Genomic DNA, 19,589 nt, shown 5'->3' on the forward strand with positions numbered 1-19,589 from the left:
ATATATATGTGTGTGTAGATTGTGAGTGTGTTCTTGACAAGTGTCATTAATTTTCTTTGATCTCAGGAGCTTCTGATGTGATGGTGTGTGTTGAAAGGCTGCCTCTCCCCGGAGCAGCCTGTAACTGTGCTTGTATGTGTGGTCTGCCTTGTAAATAAAACAATTGCTAATTTAACAGTGCTTATGCTTTGATGACCGTCTTAAAAAATTTTTTTGTGACTAAGGGTGACGCATATCAACATGTACATACTCAGACTGGATTTAACTTAAAAGGAAATTTCTCTAATTTCAAAGTAATTTTACCAGCTCTTATGAGTGGCACTCTGAGATAGACGTATCCTGGTGCAAAAGGAGGAAGCTGTGGCAGATCTGAGGCAATAGTACGTCATATTTTTAAAAATCTGTTTACAGAAAGCCTGCTCTCTTTACTTAACAAGTCCAGTGTTGTTTTTCGTTAGTAACTGTCTTTCAATATATTCACCATTAGTCATCTAAAATGCCAGACATTCTCCTGTCAATGAAAGGTAGAGTTTTGCTTGCAATATGAAGATTAGAAATAGAAGATATTGTGCACAAGTGTTGGAGAAATGGTCGACTAGATCTGAGTGAGTAAATCTGTAACACTGACTTTCATGCTTCCCTGAAGACAAAAGGTCAAAACTTAGTTCATAGATTTGTATACACTTTGACGCATGGTTCCCACAGGAGGAACCCTATGAATTGTTGGACATTATTCTCCCTGACCATTCCTGTACTATCCCTATAATTCCAAACTTTCCACTTGCAGACAAGATATTTTATTTTGTACCTGAATGCTTGCCTTATGCCTGCTTCTCAGAGGAAGAACATTTATCCTCTGGTAAGTCTACAGTCTCTGTTCTGTAGTGCTAACTGTGAGACACACATTTAGTTCTTGGATTGTTTTATGCAGCACGTTTGTACTATGGTGTGTTATGATTCATCACAGCTTCTAGGAGTTATTTTTTATTTATGCAATGAATCACTCTTATGTTTCGTCTTGCACTTCATGACCGACTGAGAAGTGTCCTAACTTCCTCGGTCTGATCTCACCTGTCCCTACGCAGTGATGTCAGCTCGGCTATCTTGCTTGATGTCGTCACTGGGTCATTCCTGTCAGGCTGAGTAACACAAGAGTCCCTCCTTGGCTTCTCTGGTGAGTGAGTGTGTGTTTTTAGATGTGTGTGTGAGATAGATTTAGGTATCTCAGGCAGTCACCCTTGTTGCAAACTGATTAACAATACCCAACACTGTGTCAGACATAGTAAATCAGCCTATGTCAGTGACACGGTATAGGCCAGAGCTGTATATCTGTGTGTGTGAGTGTGTGTCCGTAGAGCTTTATATAGCCACAGTTATCCAGGAAGAAGAAGGAATGCCCTGGATGCCAGTGACCATATTTGAACGGTGTGTCTGCTACAGCCTGACTGCACATACTGACTGCAAACTTACAAACTCACCTCCCCTTAAACCCAACTGTGTGTGTGTGTGTGTGTGTGTGTGTGTGTGTGTGTGTGTGTGTGTGTGTGTGTGTGTGTGTGTGTGTGTGTGTGTGTGTGTGTGTGTGTGTGTGTGTGTGTGTGTGTGTGTGTGTGTGTGTGTACTGTAGTTCCCCTGGATCACCACTATCAGGCAATGTAATACCTTCTCTGGTCTAGTAGGGAGAGGGGAGCTTGGACTTTTCCTGATTCACAGGGAGCAAACTTCTCTCTCTCTTTCCAGCACTTTCTGGCTTCTTCTCTCTGCCAGTCTGTTCCGCTGACTGACAACAACTGTTCCGAGCCTGTGGAGGAAACTACCCCGCCTGTCGTTATTTCTTATCCTTTGCTCTCTACCTTCTGATCTGGGACTTTTAAACTTTTTGGTGGTTGAGCGTGCACTCCCTTTAGTCTTTGTGTGTGTGTATGTTAGTGTGTGTGTGTATATGTGTGTGTTTGTATGCACGTGAGTCAGTATGCCATGTCGTCCCCTGGCTCGTCGTTTGTGCAGATAAAGCATGAGGACCTGCTCTTCTATGAGAACTGTGGAGGAGGCAGCTTTGGGAGCGTCTACCGAGCCCTCTGGATATCCCAGGACAAGGAAGTGGCTGTAAAGAAACTTCTAAAGATTGATAAAGAGGTAAGGGATGCACACACACACACACACACACACACACACACACACACACACACACACACACACACACACACACACACACACACACACACACACACACACACACACACACAAACACACACACATACACAAATAATCATGAACTTCTGCAGCATAGACACACAAACATAATAACATAATTTCCTAGAAGTTATTGACTCCTCTGAGGCATGTTACTGCTCTAGTTTCTTGTCATTTCCTAGATTCTCTTTGGACACCCATAACCCCCTCTTTCCCACCCACTCCTCCCCCCCTGTTGTCTACGGTTGAACATGTGTTTATATTAAACATACCTCTCTTTTTCCCCCTTCTACAGCCACTCTATGTAGATGGTTTGTTTTTTTTGATTCATGCCAGTAGTCCCCTGTTCCTCCCATTGTATGTTAAGTGTGTGGTCGTTTGCAGCTTCACGCACTGCAGATCAGGCCGGGCCGTTCTCCATGAGTATGACCCCGATACTAATCCAAACAAAATTTCCTTCCATGTTCCATGTTATTAATACTCGGCTGGTGGAGGCTCCTGACCCCAGTGTCAGGAAGCAGTTAGAAGTCATGGTGACCTATGGGTTAATCAGGCAGTGGGATTGTTGTGGTTGCAGATTTAAATATTATAAATGTAAAACGCATTTAAAAGAGAAGAACAGAAGTTAAGGAAACAACATGCATGGACTGAAAGGAAATAATTTGACTTTCTCACAACTACACTAAAACATAATGCAGACATGCTTAAAGTGTTTGTACAAAATATGTAAATACAAAATGATGAATCATAGGATGAATCTAGCTTGGTGGATACTTTAAAATGTGATTTCACATTTAGATTATATTTTTCACAAACACTTCAGTCACATAGTAATGGAAAAAAAATACTGACATCAATCATATAGCATCACACCATGATACTACTCATTACTATTGAATTTTTACGTAAGAAACATTAGCCAGGAAACGTTTTTAAAGTATAAAAAATAAAGGTGTTCATGCAGAATGGCCTCTGTCAATGTTTTATTAAAGTTTTACACACTTATATCTTCACACATGGATTAAAAACCATAGGTTAACTATTTATTGCGAGAATATTGTGGTGCAGCCTTTAGTGTAACCTCATATTATTGGTTGGTTAGTTGTTATGTTGCTTGGCAATGGTCACATATTCCACCGATGCAGAGGGTATGACCTATATGTCAGTTCAGATTAATTGGCATGTTTGTCACTGCTGTGTGGAAGGTCTTTGTTTAGAGACACAACCTGTGGTATGAGCGAGGTTCAGATCTCAGTTCAAGCATCGCACACACACACACACACACTCACTAACCATCCGGAATGATTTACACTTTATCTTCTTAAAGATCATGTTTCTTTGTCAATGGCAGTTATTGGAAAACTGAGAGGATGCTAATGAATTTAATATCTCTGTTTCTCTTTTTGTCTTGTCTCCTCATCCAGGCTGAGATTCTCAGTGTCCTGAGTCACAAAAACATCATTCAGTTTTATGGAGCTGTGCTGGAATCTCCCAACTATGGCATTATCACAGGTCAGACCCCACATGTGTGTGCAATTTTTATGGGACTCATCCTCTCAGAACATAAAATCTAAACATGTGCTTCATTCAGATAAGAGTTCACTATAAATTTAGATGAGTATTATTATCTTTGGGGTTGCGGCCTTATAGATATAAGTACCATAAGGTCGGAGATCAGGTCAAGGTTTAAGGTAAGGCATAAAGGGTAAGGGACAGGGCAAAGTATCCCCACATATAAAACTACAGTAGTATGTGTACATGTTATCTTTATTACTGTGTATTTGATCCTCAATGTGATACTTACGAACCCGTTAGCACATGCTCCGACTTATGTTTATGTGTGTGTTTTGAAATATTGATGTTTACTCGCAGCGCAGGTTCTTGCTGGGTTTTCTGGCAGGACATTTGTAACTGAGACCAGCATGTTTGGATGTGTTTGTAATCCCTGATGGGGTCATATGGTTAAGATATAGCACCGACACACTACTACAGACTTGCCGGGCAACAATTCTAGCTGCAGCTGAGTCAATATAGTCCAATGCTTACTAAAAATAAAAGAGTATAGTAGGCAAAAAATAAGAACTGGAGTTTGGTGCCAGTAAAATGCATTTTGCAAATAGTAAAATTGCATGAGCAAAGGACAGATTCTACTTGTTTTCAGGCTATCCTCTGTCTTCTACTTTCCTCTTTTAATTGTCTGATTTAACAGGAAACTGGAAAAGGTTCAAAGTTCAGAGATAATCTGGATTAGCTAGTCAGGGTGTGAAGGGTTTTGAGCTTTTCCACTTGTTTGAGTCTCTGTTTGATGGTCTGTGTTCAACTGTGTGTGAACACAGTTGAACACAGTAACAAGGTTAATGGGTAGCCCCATATGCTCTATATATTTAACTGTTATCCTATAATGAAAATGTGTGTGTGTGTGTATGTGTGTGTTCTCACAGAGTTTGCCAGTGGAGGGTCTCTGTATGAGTACCTCTCCAGTGAGCAGAGCGAGGAGATGGACATGGAGCAGATCATGACATGGGCCATACAGATAGCCAAAGGTACACCAAGAAGCAAAGATTGTACTGTAATAATAACTGAAAATTGAATCACCTCGCTTCTTATATCAAGAGGAGGTCAGAGCCTTGATATGATGACAAGTGTCCTGATACTGTGATACTCTAGTCGTCATGCATCAGAGTTAATTATAGTTTACACAGGTTTTTATTTGCTTGTCAATCACCGTCTCTATCCAAGCTTTTTCCAGTCAGCTGTTGCAAATGCTACGAACTGCGAAAAGGCAAAATGAAATAATAAAATAAAATATAAAATATGCAGGCTAGTGAAACATATTACTTTGGACATAATGTACAGTTATAAGTTTATAATATATGTGTTAGAAATATGATTTTTAAATGCCTGCCAACAGAAATGAGCAAAATTCACTTTTTTTTGGGTCAACCTGAAGCTCAAACCTGCACCAAAACACAATAAACATCAAAATGTTTTTTGCCATGTATTTATGCGTTTTATCCCCACAGGGATCCATTACCTCCACGCTGAAGCTCCAGTAAAAGTCATTCACAGAGACCTCAAGTCACGGAACGGTAACACACTATCCTTAACCATATTTAGAGATTGATATTATAAAACTCCTTTTCTCATGCACATCTAAACAGTTGCTTTGTCAACAATCTGACCGCTGAAGTATAGTACTATTTTATGTTGCACAGCTTTGACTCATTTCTCTTCGTTTCAGTGGTAATGACAGCAGACAGGGTCCTGAAGGTGTGTTTCCTTGTGCTGATAGCTGCATATTAGTGTTTATCATCCAGTTCAGGCCCTCATGTAAACTTGTGTTTTCCTCACTGCTCTTTGGATTTCAGATCTGTGACTTCGGGGCGTCTAAGTTCCTGTCCCATACCACCCATATGACGGTGGTGGGCACTTTTCCTTGGATGGCTCCTGAAGTCATTCAGAGCCTGCCCGTCTCCGAGACCTGTGACACTTACTCCTATGGTGTGGTGAGTTGACAGTCCTGTGCAAATCTCAGTATAGTCTGCTGTGGGAGCTACTCCTGAAACATTCTATAGGTCTCTGGCATGTATGCTCTTTGATTTCTCTTGTATTACGACTCAAGAGACATAAGTACGTACCTCATCCGGTAATTTTGAAGCATTGACGTGTCTTGAAAAGGCAGTTGCTAACAAGTGGCTTAACAAGACTGCGTCATCCCTGCAGCACTCTAATGATTGAAATTAATTCATGCTAGTGCTGACAGTGATGAAATGATTTCCAACTCTACTGTAGTTGGTATTTTGGTTTGTTTTTGTGGTGATAAGACTGAGATAGTACCAACCCATTGGTGAAATCCCATCTGTCTGAACTAACTATCACCATCTGATCCGTGTCCAGGTGCTGTGGGAGATGCTGACTCGGGAGGTTCCTTTCAAAGGTTTTGAAGGGCTGCAGGTTGCATGGCTGGTGGTGGAAAAACAAGAGGTATCCCCCTCTACTCCCAACACACACACATACATACTTTTCTGAACACTGTCAGCGTGTAGACCCACCAGAGTTTGAGAAGGCTGCAGGAACAATGCGATGCTCTCATGGTTTCCACTGCGAGCTGGTGAGGCTGGGGCTGGGTATTTTTAGGCCTGATGTCAGTTCTCTGCTCTTGTAAGGCCTGGATACACAGCAGTGGAGCTGGGCCAGACTCCCCCCTGGCTAAAGCCTTTACGAGAGGAAGAGAGACAGAGAAAGCCAGAGAGAGTGAGAGAAGGGGGGGGGGGGGGGGGGTACAGAGGAACGATTGCAGGGAGAGGAGGGTTGATTCAAGAGATTTATAGGAGGCGGGGGATGCTGGTTATACAGTGTATGTGTTTCTGTTATTGACACATACTCTCTCACACACACACACTGGGAGCTAACAAACAACTCAGAGAACATGATTCCTGCGTAGCTGTTGGCTAATCTCCAAATACTCTCCCTAAATAACTCTCCCTCTCTTTCTCTTTTCCTTTCCCAGTCTCCCTCTGATTTTCCCCTCCATTGCTGTACCTCTCTTCGTGACCCTTTTACTTGCCCTCTCTCCACTCAGAGTCTGTGATATTTTAGGATTAATCCCCAGGGAAAACTGTTTCCATTTACTGAACTCTACTATTGAGATGTCTGTGCTCATTCAGACCTTTGGCCATGCCAGGGATCTTCTAGGGACATTATCTTAATTGCATTGTGTGGTTTACAGAAGGATAAACATGGAGCCAGACTGTTTAAAAGTACCCATTTTATTTCATTAAGGTTAAGGGGAATTTCAAACAAATATACCAAACAGAAAAAGAACATTTATACCAGCCCTTGTGTCATAGTGTGCCTGTTTTCTGTCCCTGGAATATTGTAAGTTATACATTTTCAGTGATATTTAGAGCACATTTGACTTCACATTGAGTTTTGTGTACATGTGTTATTTTCTCTGATCTCTTCTTACTCATTCCAGCTGGGTGGGACTAGCAAAATGTGATGTCACACACTCTGTACCTCTGTCAGCAATACAGAAATGTTTGATTCAAAACATAAGTTTGATATTTTTTGGCTAATAGTAAAATGGCTTGATTCATATTATTTGCAATTATATCTTGTGCAAACATTTATGGTTCTCAGAGGCTGAATATTGCTGACTGATCCTTTCTTCTCGCCACCGTCAGAACAAAATGTCAATTTTTTAAATGTGAAGCCTTTATTGTCATGAATGTCAAAGTACAAACTGTAAAAACGGTAATCTTTGCAATAACACAAGGATGATCAAATTTCCCAGTTACATTTGACTGATTACAGGCCAATCAGCGTTAACAGTACTTTTTGTTTACTTATAATGATGCAATATCAGGAATGCTAACATGCTAAACCAGTTGTTGAACATGGTTACCACTATACATAAATATATTCTAACATTGTCACGATAAGCAAGTCAGCATGTCTAGGTTAGCATTGAGCTCCTAGCTCCACTTTGTTTTAGCACAGCCTCACTGAGCCCCTAACTTGATTGTTGCTTATTTAGTCGTGAGTATTTCATATTTTCATGAGTTTGCATGGGGCTTTAAATGGTTAGTTTATTTATTATTGTCAGATATCTTTTCTTTTAAAAGTAAAACGCTTCCGCTTCTTGTATTTGAATGTGATTAGAGGCTGACCATCCCCACCAGCTGTCCAGCTAGTTTCGCAGAGCTGATGAGGAAATGTTGGCAAGCAGACCCAAAGGTAAGCTAAATGCACAAAGTATGCAGTCCTCGATTCCCAATAAATGGCATTTATGCCTCACTGACATAGAAAAGTGTGTCAGCTGGTTATTATATCTGTACCTATAGGAGCGTCCGCAGTTCAAACAGGTGCTGGTAACCCTGGAGACCATGGCCAATGACAGCAGGCTACCGGAACAGTGTAACTCCTTCTTACACAACAAGGACCAGTGGAGGTACACACACACACACACACACACACACACACACACACACACACACACACACACACACACACACACACACACACACACACACACACACACACACACACACACACACACACACACACACACACACACACACACACACACACACACACACAATCTTAAATAGACATTTAAAAGAAAGCACTGAGAGTATCTGCACTGCGTCTGAGAATGAGGCAGTGTATACAAGTCTTGGCCAGAATGACAAATGCAGTCTGTGATTAACCGTACTCCAAATAAAAGCCAATATGCATGCACACCAATTCTACATAGTCACACATGTGTGTACAAGCACAGCTCTGTGGGACTCTAAAGCTCAGGAGAGAAGTTGAATGTGTGACCCCGTGCTCCACTTCAGTCTATAATAAGCTCTTTGGAAAGTGTCCATGGAAGAGATTCCTCCTCTCTGCCCTCCACCACAGGGGGAGAATAGAGAGGAGAGGGGGTAGAGGAGAAATCAAGAATGAGCGACAGAAGAGGAGAGGTTTGCAGAGAAACAGAAATGTATTGGGTAAATGTGAAATGTAAGATACAGTACAAGGCAGGAACAGAGAGGTTAGTGGGAACTGAGAGGACAGGCTGAAGGGGTGACAGGGGAGAAAAAGAGAGGTAGGGGATGGAGCAGGAGAGAGAGGTGAGAGATTCTGAGCATATTTAACATGAGTACAGCGAGACAATCAATTCTGAGTGAAGTTTTGGGTACGGGTGGAAAAAGTTGGACAAGAAATGGGGGAGGTTGGGAGGAAGAGTCAAGGGGGTTAAGGGGCGGGATGAATGAAAAGGGAGGTACATAGGGAACACAGGAAGAGGAATGGCTGTGCGTCAGATCTGTCTATATTTAGTTGCTGTGAGAGATGATTGTGTTTGTGAATGCAGGTTCATGCACAGTCACTTACAAACACTTAGTGACCTCTTGTGGTAACAGACAGTACTGCAGGGAAACTGTTCAGTCATTTGACACCAGCATTATCTTGTTCTGCAGCAAAGGTCAATTAATGTATATTAATATAACATATTGATTATACAAATATTAACAATAAAATGAATTTTATTTATACAGCACATTTAAAGAAAAGGATAAGCAGAAGGCAATGTAACCAAACAGACCAAACTAATTACACAACTAAAGAGATTATTAATTAATTAATGATTAATTTGTCTGCTTTTTTGTAAATTCTACAGGTGTGAAATTGAGGCGACCCTTGAGCGTCTTCGGAAGCTGGAGAGGGAGCTCTACTCCAAAGAGAAGGAGCTGGAGGAGAGGGAGAGGAGGCTCAAACTGTGGGAGGAGAGGCTGATGGAGAGGTCCAACATGTCTCCCAGTCCGACCTCCCTCCTCATGGAGCGCTCAAACATCTCACCAGTAAGTGGAGTAAATGTAAATCTGTTCAGAACGTTGAAAAGGACACTGAATAATATATTTCTTATAATCACTTCTCTCTAACATTACCAGTTCTTCACACCGCTGTCCATCGGCTCCTCAGGCTCCTTTTTCCGCTCGCACTCTCAGGACTGCAACAGTGCCGGGGTCAGCAGCGCTGGCGTCAGCAGTCTCCTTCGCACCCTCAGCAACGGAGACACGGAGAGGGGGGGCAGTGCCGTGCTGGACAGGGGGGTGGGCTCGCTCGACAGCGGGAGGCTGCATGCCGTGTTCAGAGGTTTGCAGGGGAGGTTCGGAGAGGAAGACGTGGAAGAGGAAGGGACCCTGGAGGATAAAAGCTGGGGGCAAAGGGAGAGAGACGAGGGTGGGAGCGGGGAGGGAGGAAGGGTGCAGGTGACACTCAGGAGCTTCCCAGGTGGTGTAGTGGAGAGGGAGGAGAGGACATGGGAGGAGGGGGACAGGGACAGAGGAGGCATGCAGAGGAGCAGGGTGACCACCATAGTCAGAGGGTATTCAGGCGGGTTTGGAGAGGCTGAAGGGGAGAGGGAACGGGAGAAGGAGGGAGGGTGGGAGATAGAAAAATTAGGGGACAGGCTAGATGAGAGAGGGTTGGAGGGAGGTATAGAAGGAGGGATGCTCCCTACTATGTTCAAGGGTCTTCAGGGGAGTTTAGGGGGTTTGGGCGACATGCTGTCATTAGACATGGATGACATGGGGGAGATGGAGAGACTAGGGGACATGGACATGAACATGGGGGACCTGGGAGTGAGGAAGGTGAGGAGCGAGCTGGGGGTCAGGGGTCGCAGAAGTGACATGGGAGTCGTGGTCCAGGGAGTGAGAGGTGACCGCAGTGAAGCCATAAGCCAAAAGATAAGAGGTGAAATGGGGGTCATAGGTCACTCGGGTGTGCAGGTGAGCATGCGGTCTTCATCCAATCAGAACTCTGTGAAGAGCTGCAGCGTGCGACACGGAACCAAGATCAATATGGCGAGTGCAGCCATGGACGTGATGGAGCTCGATTGGTCCGATAGCGACTAGAAAAGGAGCGCACAAGCACAGAAAACACACAGAAATACACACAGAGGCCAAACTAGAGAGATATTGACTTGTTAGCGCATCTGAGCTACAGTATGTGCATTAGAATCTCCAGTTGGAAAACAGCTGGTATACACACATTTGTTTTGTTATTTTTTTTTATTGAATGATTGAAACTACACCCATGTGTACTGTGAAGTGGGAAGGAGCAACAGGGCCGTAAGAGGTTGTCTTGTCATGTTGTCAGAATGACTTCACATGTGTATTTTACTGTAATGTGCTATTAAAACTGCTGCATAACATACTGTAAGAGGTACAAGTGTTACACAATAACACACTTGAATAGCGCTCTAATAAGGCAGCACTGTCTGTTTTTTTCCTATCCTGCTTTTAGACTATCTTGTAGTTTATAGATGTGATTTGTTCAAAACAAGCTTTGATGCTATCAGTTCTAACTGTGACTTAGTGTGGGAATTTTTGGCATTTCTTTCTGTATATTTTATCATTTTTCAATAAAAAGAAAACAAGCTCTGAGTCTATTCTTGTCATATTGCATTTTAATACATTGAAAAGCAGTAGAAAAATGTACCAGATCCATCTCAATCTGTAAAGTAACTAACTAAATCAAAAACATAAGAAAATGTACAATATTTGCCTCTGTACTAAAAGTATAAAGTAACATAGAAGGGATTTGATCAAGTACCTGAACATTGTACAGTACTTGAAGTACTTGAATTAATGTACCTAGTTGCTTTCACTGTTGAAAAATAGTCAGTAGAAAGCAGAGGTGGGATAAACAGAAATCCCTTTCAACTTCTGAACCTAGACCCCTGACTACTGACCCCCCCCCCCTCACACGCTAAGCAGCAGAGCCACTCCTGCCAGCACCCACTTGGCGGGCCTCTCCCTGGTCTTGAGGCTGAAGGTCCAAACATATGTGGGTCCTCTGATCTTGGTTTTGTAAAGCGGGCACTCATAGATGTTCCTGGTCTCCTGGCGGTCGTTGGGCACCGCTCGGACTGAGATGACGGGCATCCCTGGGGTCAGTTCCTTTAGACGGGCCTCAGAGATCACCCCAGCCTGAGTGTCCCACCTCGCACCTGTCAGAGGAAGTGAAGAGAAGAGGAACAATTTTTATCAAAAACTAAGACATTGAAACCTATACGAGAAGCTTTAGCGTGTAGGACATGATTTTATTAATAGAGAGGGAACATTTTGCGTTAAAGCTAAGATAATATGGTAAAATAGTCTACATCAATGATCAGTAGCAGTAAAATGACCCTCCATGTTCCCCGAAAACAGAGAGTAAATACAATACAATGTTTGTCTACCTTCCATATAAAGTCCATACACGTATGCACCCTCCCTGGCAGGTTGGTTGAACTCTTCCTTAAATTTCTTTGTCACATCCACCGTCAGGTTGACTTTATCCAGGGGCCACTCGTTCTTACGTGCCAAAGTCTGCATCACCGCTACAAAGCCAAAAAAAGATTTAAAATCTACCAAATGATTAGTGCAGAGTAAAAAGACAATGGGAGATTAATAAAAAAAATTTATCCAAGCTTAGGTAGTACTCTTATCTGTGTGCACAGTGTGTGTTACCAGTGAGGAAGGATTGTGGGTTGAAAAGTCCAGACAGCCAGACAACACTTGGCAGAGACAAATCTTGAGTCCAACTGTCCAGCTCCTTACAGCGCTGCAACACATCATTGTACCTGACACACGCACACAAACCCACAAACAAAGTCAAAATAGCCCATACAGTATATACAGTGGGGCAAAAAAGTATTTAGTCAGCCACCAATTGTGCAAGTTCTCCCATTTAAAAAGATGAGAGAGGCCTGTAATTTTTATCATAGGTACACTTCAACTATGAGAGACAGAATGGGGGAAACAATCCAGAAAATCACATTGTAGGATTTTTAATGAATTAATTGGTAAATTCCTCGGTAAAATAAGTATTTGGTCACCTACAAACAAGCAAGATTTCTGGCTCTCACAGACCTGTAACTTCTTCTTTAAGAGGCTCCTCTGTCCTCCACTCGTTACCTGTATTAATGGCACCTTTTTGAACTCGTTATCAGTATAAAAGACACCTGTCCACAACCTCAAACAGTCATACTCCAAACTCCACTGGCCAAGACAAAAGAGCTGTCAAAGGAGACCAGAGACAAAATTGTAGACCTGCACCAGGCTGGGAAAACTGAACCTGCAATAGGTAAGCAGCTTGGTGTGAAGAAATCAACTGTGGGAGCAATTATTAGAAAATGGAAGACATACAAGACCACTGCTAATCTCCCTCCATCTGGGGCTCCACGCAAGATCTCACCCCGTGGGGTCAAAATGATCACAAGAATGGTGAGCAAAAATCCCAGAACCACACGGGGGGACCTAGTGAATGACCTGCAGAGAGCTGGGACCAAAGTAACAGAGGCTACCATCAGTAACACACTACGCCGCCAAGGACTTAAATCCTGCAGTTCCAGACGTGTCCCCCTGCTTAAGCCAGTACATGTCCAGGCCTGTCTGAAGTTTGCTAGAGGGCATTTGGATGATCCAGAAGAGGATTGGGAGAATGTCATATGGTCAGATGAAACCAAAATAGAACTTTTTGGTAAAAACTCAACTCGTCGTGTTTGGAGGAGAAAGAATGCAGAGTTGCATCCAAAGAACACCATACCTACTGTGAAACATGGGGGTGGAAACATCATGCTTTGGGGCTGTTTTTCTGCAAAGGGACCAGGACGACTGATCCGTGTAAAGGAAAGAATGAATGGGGCCATGTATCGTGAGATTTTGAGTGAAAACCTCCTTCCATCAGCAAGGGCACTGAAGATGAAGCGTGGCTGGGTCTTTCAGCATGACAATGATCCCAAACACACCGCCAGGGCAACGAAGGACTGGCTTCGTAAGAAGCATTTCAAGGTCCTGGAGTGGCCTAGCAAGTCTCCAGATCTCAACCCCATAGAAAATCTTTGGAGGGAGTTGAAAGTCTGTGTTGCCCAGCGACAGCCCCAAAACATCACTGCTTTAGAGGAGATCTGCATGGAGGAATGGGCCAAAATACCAGCAACAGTGTGTGAAAACCTTGTGAAGACTTACAGAAAACGTTTGACCTCTGTCATTGCCAACAAAGGGTATATAACAAAGTATTGAGATGAACTTTTGTTATTGACCAAATACTTATTTTCCACAATAATTTGAAAATAAATTCTTTAAAAATCCTACAATGTGATTTCCTGGATTTTTTTTTCTCATTCTGTCTCTCATAGTTGAGGTATACCTATGATAAAAATTACAGGCCTCTCTCATCTTTTTAAATGGGAGAACTTGCACAATTGGTGGCTGACTAAATACTTTTTTGCCCCACTGTATATCTAACACCTACTTTAGATAGATTAATATATATGTAATGTACTGTATAGTATAGCAAACAGCTAATTCCCCACATTTATAAAAGTACAACATTTACACACACACCATATAGCCAGACTGTAAATGGAGGGGTAGGCCAGTTTAGTCCAGGTATCGGGGACGTTGTCAAAGAACAAGGCTGTTTGCAGCTTCTCCATCTCAGAGGAAATGGCCAGTTCACCCTTTGACAGAAAGATTCAACTGTTACATCAATAGAACATACATTGAAGGTGCTACATGTTGCAAATTAAGGTGAAAACACAACACTTGAAAAAAACTTGTAAAAATAACATTAAGAAAAGTTTCCCCGAAATGTTATCTTTGAGTATGCAAATTACGAATCATCTTAATAAATGTGTGGCAATTTCTATTCATTTCCAGAACAGAAAAACAAGTCAGCCAAATTGATTACATGAAACACAACCAAAGAGGTGTGAAGCGTACCTTGAGTCCCAGGTCAAGCTCCTTGAGAGAGCGGCGTATCTCAGAGATGAGTGTGTTCATGCGCTCACACTCCTGGAAACAGACCAGGATGTACGGGGAGCGTTCAGCTGTTTTAGAGGTGATGTCCGACATGTTGTACTCCTCTGGAAGCTTCTCCAGCACCTCATCTAAAATGGTTTTCACCTGAGGGAGGGTGGCTACTAGATTAAATGTTGCATTGCTCTCCACCTCCAACTTGAGAATCAATATCACTTTTAGGAAAATATATACTTCCGTTCTTTTATATGTATTCTCCAATAACCAACATCTACTCCTAAAAACAAATACTTTTCCCTGCAGGTGTAGCTACTGTACCTTCTCCTCCAGGGTCTGTGACACTCCCTCCCCCATCACAGCATCAGGAGACTGCAGCTCCAGCAGAGTGTGGAAAAGGTTATCAGACGTCACTGTCAAGAACTCTATCTCTGCATTGGGGTGCAACCCATAATGCACTGGGCTCTCATGTGGCAGCACCTCATCTATAAAATCATGGTAGCCCTGGAGATGTAGAGGAAGTAATGGTGAATTTCTTTGTTTATTTAATGTTTCCTAACAAACTACACTTTAAGTCATTTGGTAAATTTATTTAAAGTGTGTAACAGACATATTTAGTGGATAGACTCCACTAGCAGTAATGCAGTAAAAAAGTATGGAAAGCTAAAACAGTTAGAGTTTAAAGGACCTGTTTCCTCAAAGGTCTCCCCCTGTAGTTACCTGGTAGTCCAGGTTCGAGGGCACGACAAACCCAGGAGCCAAAGAAAGCTTCCGGTCAAACTGGAAAATAAAACAGTAGAAAGAAAAGTTTCAAGCTTCAGATCATTAAATCAGAAAGATTAAATTGTCCCTGACCACATAGCCAAAATGTCTTGGTCCAACAGTAGCTTAAGTCTGCCACATCAGCTTGCCAGAAACTCTTTAGTTAATTGCCAAAATCTAGCCAAATTGCTGCTAACTGGAGCTGCTCTCAGCCAAAATGTGATCCAAGTTTGCTCTCCAACAACACAGTGAAATCTGGCAGATATTTATCATCGGCATCAAAGCAAGTTTGTGCCGTTTGTGCTAGAATGAAGCTGAGTGTGCCAGCAATCAGCAAGACATTCACTTTCTCATGAATAAAAGAACAAACCTGGTTGGGCTGCATGTATTCCTCCAGGTATGTCCTGCAGAGCCGTCTGTCCCAGTCGTCAGTGATGTGTCCTCCATACATGATCTCCCCAAACAGGTACCTCAGGTCCTCCCATGGCACCTAACTCATCACAATTACTTTGAAAATCAGTTCTGATACGATCACCTTCATGCCTTAGCTGCTAATGTGACAATCCCATGCACCAGCACTCCACCTGTGCATTAGCCTCCAAGTAGTTGTAGAGGACGTTAACTGATATCGTCAGGTCTCCAGTGTTGAAGGGATACTTTCTGTTCCATCCCTGAGGACCAAATTTCCTTCTCTCAGCCACACAGGCGTGGAAGTAACACAGAGAGAAGAGGATGGTCTTAAACTCCTGCTCGCGGCTGCACTGGTCCAGGATGTCCTAAAAAACAGAGCCATGATTTAATAGATAACTAAGCAATTACTTGCACAAAGCAGCGATGAGACACTTACCTGGTCAAAATTATCCAGAGCAGCATGCAAATTAGCATGCATGCCTGTAGGCGGTTCATTTGTGATCTTGATAGCGTTTTCCAGAATTCCCTGAGCAAAACACATCAGATCAAAAGATTCACATCTGGGAGAAATCAGGCATGCATTGAATGTACCTGGGAGCCTACATGCACTCCATGTATGTGCCTGCTGCATTGACACAAACCTTCAGCACAGTGTGTCTGTACCTGCGGGATAATGTGTTCCTGGGGTGTTGGTGCCGGCTCAGCGCTCATGAACACTCTGTAGTCCGGGTGGCTGCCTTCACAGCAGCGCTCCAGCAGCTTCTCCAGTGAGCCCAGCCAGCGGGCAACCAGGTGGATGTTCTACAGGGAGGTGCAGAAAAACACCTTTTAATCTACTAGGGAGGTTAAATGTTCCAAACGTTCAGAATAAACTCATCCCTTCCAGTCAGACCTGCAAAATAACCCAGTGACCCTCCTTGGCAGCCTTCTCCATGGCAACCTCAGCCACAGCTTCCTGGCCCTGACCCAAGGACACGTTGTGAAGCTTCCCAAGGTCGATAGTGAAACCCAGCTTCCTTCCTGGGTACACAAGATTGAATTTAAAGTCTTTCTCAGTTTTGAAGTAAAATCTAAATCTCACCTTCATCTGATCACACTGAAATACATACATCTTTTATCTCTTATTTGTTTCTGCTTTTCCTCCTAAATCTTTCATATCTGTCTCTGCATTCTTCTGCAACATGGATTGAACTAGTTCCACAATGCTTTTTGCAGTTTATTGTAAAGGAACATATTTTCTAAAAGCCAACTAGGCTTAAGGACACCACTTAAACAAAGAAGTATAGCTTTGCTCAAGTAAAAAAAAATGCTATGTCAAGGCAAAAATAGTGTATTAGTGCATGCGATGTATTCATTACCCAGTGATTCTACATCTTTAAGAGGGTCCACTCCGGGGGAGAGGATGAAGAACACAGGTGAGGCTGGTCCACTTTCTCTGAAGGACTTTGCAAATTCAGTCTTCCGGCCCTCTGTGTACTTCACCCCGAGCTTCTCCTCCACAAAGTTCCTACAGTACGCCAATAGGAACAGCAGAGATAGTCAGGGTTTGGGTTAAAGTGATTGACAAGTGGATAATCTAAAAAAGGAAAAACCACCAATAACATAAGGTGAGAAAAACCCTCCTTACTTAAGAGCATAGGTCATGCGATCAGGTCTTAGGGCTCTCATCATGATGAGCTTCTGCAGGGAGCTTTTCCCTTTCCACTCCTGAGGAAACTTCTCTTTCTCCGGACACTCTGACTCCACCATCTTCTTCCAGCGTTTAGGAGAGCCCTCAATATCCCTATCCAGACCACGAAACTCATCTGTGAAGCTCATCACCTTTGCAAACACACAGGACAGCAGCAGGTTAGGTTTGACAATATCATTGCAGGATGTGAGTCAGCTAAAAAAGTCCTGTGTGTGTGTGTGTGTGTGTGTGTGTGTGTGTGTGTGTGTGTGTGTGTGTATGCACTTTGATAGCGCTCCATGCTGAGTTGGAGAGGAACTCAAGGGTGCTGACGTAGTGGTGGTCGATGTAAAAACGTAACAGGAAGTCTAGCTCTCGCACATCTATCTCCTTGCTCATCACCAGCAGCTAAAGAGAAAGGACACAGTCAGGAACAACACACACACACCCACCCACCCACCCACCCACCCACCCACCCACACACACACACACACACACACACACACACACACACACACACACACACACACACACACACACACACACACACACACACACACACACACACACACACACACACACACACACACACACACACACACTCTCTTTTGTCTCTCTTTAACGCTGACACATACACACCTGGAAGGCTAGCTGTGCAGTAAAGGTGAGCTTGTCTCTCTCAAATAGTCCCCTGCTGATGTAGTTGAAGGTGGAGTAGGTAACAAGGTCTATGAGTATGTTTACTCTGCTCTTCACATCCTCACAGGCCTCTGCCATCTCCACCGATTTGTGGAACACCACGTTAAAGGCCTGAAGGAAAATAAGACAGAGAAAGTTTGTCACATACTGTACATGGTCTCAATCATTGCATTAATGCCTCACAGATTTAAGAAAATGACTGTTTTCTTTTTATTCAATTTGTCAATGTGTAGGCTGTCAGTCAGCTATTAAAGCGACATGTATTGCTATTTATAGTTCTGGTGTGAGATGATGAGTGCTGTAGATAACGGCTTTGTGCAGGTATTATTTTCCACACTTTTTGGCAGCTGTAGTTTTTTAAAGCAAGAATATATTTCCAATAAGAAACTGCGCACAAAAAGGTTTGAGGATTAGGTTGAGTACCCGGGTCGTGGTTAATTCCATTAAGAAACGCAGACTATCTTTGACCAAAATCTCCAACAACTCACATACACTACAGATTGCACTACAGGTAAAAGAAATATGTATTCATGATTTTGGTGAACTATCCCTTTAACTTTCCCTTCTGGTTACCTTGAGGCTGAACTGGTACATGGGGTTGATCTTGTTAAGGTCGTTCATGATGAAGTACAGCAGAGAAGCTCGGACAGCAACGAGCCGATAGTGTTCTCTGGCTTCGTTTATCTTCACCTCATTGACTTTAGCTTCCAGGACCTGAGAAGTGATGGAGGGAGACAGAAGAAGAGATGAAATGATGCAAAACAAATTTATTGGAATATTCATCTCAAGATACAACAATTTAGAACAGACACTCATGCTGCTACCTTCATCTCAATCTCAGCAGCTGTATGCTTGGTGGTCTCGAGCTTCTCCACCAGCACGTTGTCCCCCAGGAAGTTACTCTCTGCAGCGGACAGCCTGGTCAGCAGCTCGTCCTCCAGGAGCTTCAGCTCAATCTTGAACATGTTCTGCTGTTTTGTCAGGTCACTCTGCGGGGATTTCACACAAAGAGCACTGATGATTCTTGGAATTACCGAGTGTACGTACAAAGCAATACTTAACCCTTACTAGCAACATTTTTGGCATACATTTTTGCAGGGTCGAGAGTTTTCTGATTTGTCCCTAAAATAAGTCTGTGATTAACTGTGTTGCAAAAATACACACTCTGAATTAAGTATACAGGAAATAATAAATGTTCATTTAAAGGGTTATAATTCTGAGATTGTGAGATTTTTAGGGCTAATGTTGGTTAAAGAATGTACTTACCGTAACCAACTTTAATAAATCATTCTATGGCTGTTATTGATATGAGAAATGTTCATTATGTTAGGACATCAAAGTAACTTTTGGTTGTGAGGTATAATGGTTAAAACATTAAAAGTTGTTGGAAAAAAAAACAATATTATAATTAATTGGTAAGATCAAGATTAAGATGAACCTTTATTGACTGGTCAAAGTGGTAAAATAATCATATATTAAAAAATCTTTGGTTTATAATTATAAATATTGTCAACAGGTGTTTGAAAGTGCAGAGTATTATGTGTTGACAGAGGTGGAGCAAA

General features: G+C 42.6%; 2 protein-coding genes across 2 annotated transcripts in view; one reads left to right on the forward strand and one right to left on the reverse strand.

The window, feature by feature from the left end:
* Nucleotides 1-1,649: 1,649 nt before the first annotated feature.
* Nucleotides 1,650-11,129, forward strand: LOC134865528 (mitogen-activated protein kinase kinase kinase 7-like). The gene is made up of 11 exons (XM_063885105.1): nt 1,650-2,136; nt 3,618-3,705; nt 4,635-4,736; nt 5,217-5,282; nt 5,435-5,463; nt 5,562-5,699; nt 6,091-6,177; nt 7,858-7,932; nt 8,040-8,146; nt 9,362-9,542; nt 9,633-11,129. Exons 1-11 carry the CDS (start codon nt 1,957-1,959, stop codon nt 10,596-10,598), a joined length of 2,019 nt encoding a protein of 672 aa, XP_063741175.1. The 5' UTR covers nt 1,650-1,956; the 3' UTR covers nt 10,599-11,129.
* A 318-nt stretch (nt 11,130-11,447) lies between these two features.
* dnah9l (dynein, axonemal, heavy polypeptide 9 like) overlaps nt 11,448-19,589 on the reverse strand; it is a 34,366-nt gene continuing 26,224 nt past the window's right edge. The window contains exons 70-87 of the mRNA XM_063885921.1: nt 18,852-19,016; nt 18,601-18,741; nt 17,968-18,138; nt 17,614-17,736; nt 17,287-17,480; nt 17,018-17,166; nt 16,552-16,679; nt 16,323-16,460; nt 16,096-16,185; nt 15,833-16,024; nt 15,619-15,738; nt 15,207-15,266; nt 14,808-14,990; nt 14,454-14,636; nt 14,076-14,191; nt 12,198-12,310; nt 11,927-12,067; nt 11,448-11,695 (exon numbers count right to left, since the gene is read on the reverse strand). Coding sequence (XP_063741991.1) covers nt 11,448-11,695; nt 11,927-12,067; nt 12,198-12,310; nt 14,076-14,191; nt 14,454-14,636; nt 14,808-14,990; nt 15,207-15,266; nt 15,619-15,738; nt 15,833-16,024; nt 16,096-16,185; nt 16,323-16,460; nt 16,552-16,679; nt 17,018-17,166; nt 17,287-17,480; nt 17,614-17,736; nt 17,968-18,138; nt 18,601-18,741; nt 18,852-19,016 — 2,655 coding nt within the window. The remainder of the gene's footprint in view (nt 11,696-11,926; nt 12,068-12,197; nt 12,311-14,075; nt 14,192-14,453; nt 14,637-14,807; nt 14,991-15,206; nt 15,267-15,618; nt 15,739-15,832; nt 16,025-16,095; nt 16,186-16,322; nt 16,461-16,551; nt 16,680-17,017; nt 17,167-17,286; nt 17,481-17,613; nt 17,737-17,967; nt 18,139-18,600; nt 18,742-18,851; nt 19,017-19,589) is intronic.

The sequence above is a fragment of the Eleginops maclovinus genome, chromosome 6 (genome assembly GCF_036324505.1).
Source record: "Eleginops maclovinus isolate JMC-PN-2008 ecotype Puerto Natales chromosome 6, JC_Emac_rtc_rv5, whole genome shotgun sequence".
NCBI classification, from domain to species: Eukaryota; Metazoa; Chordata; class Actinopteri; order Perciformes; family Eleginopidae; genus Eleginops; species Eleginops maclovinus.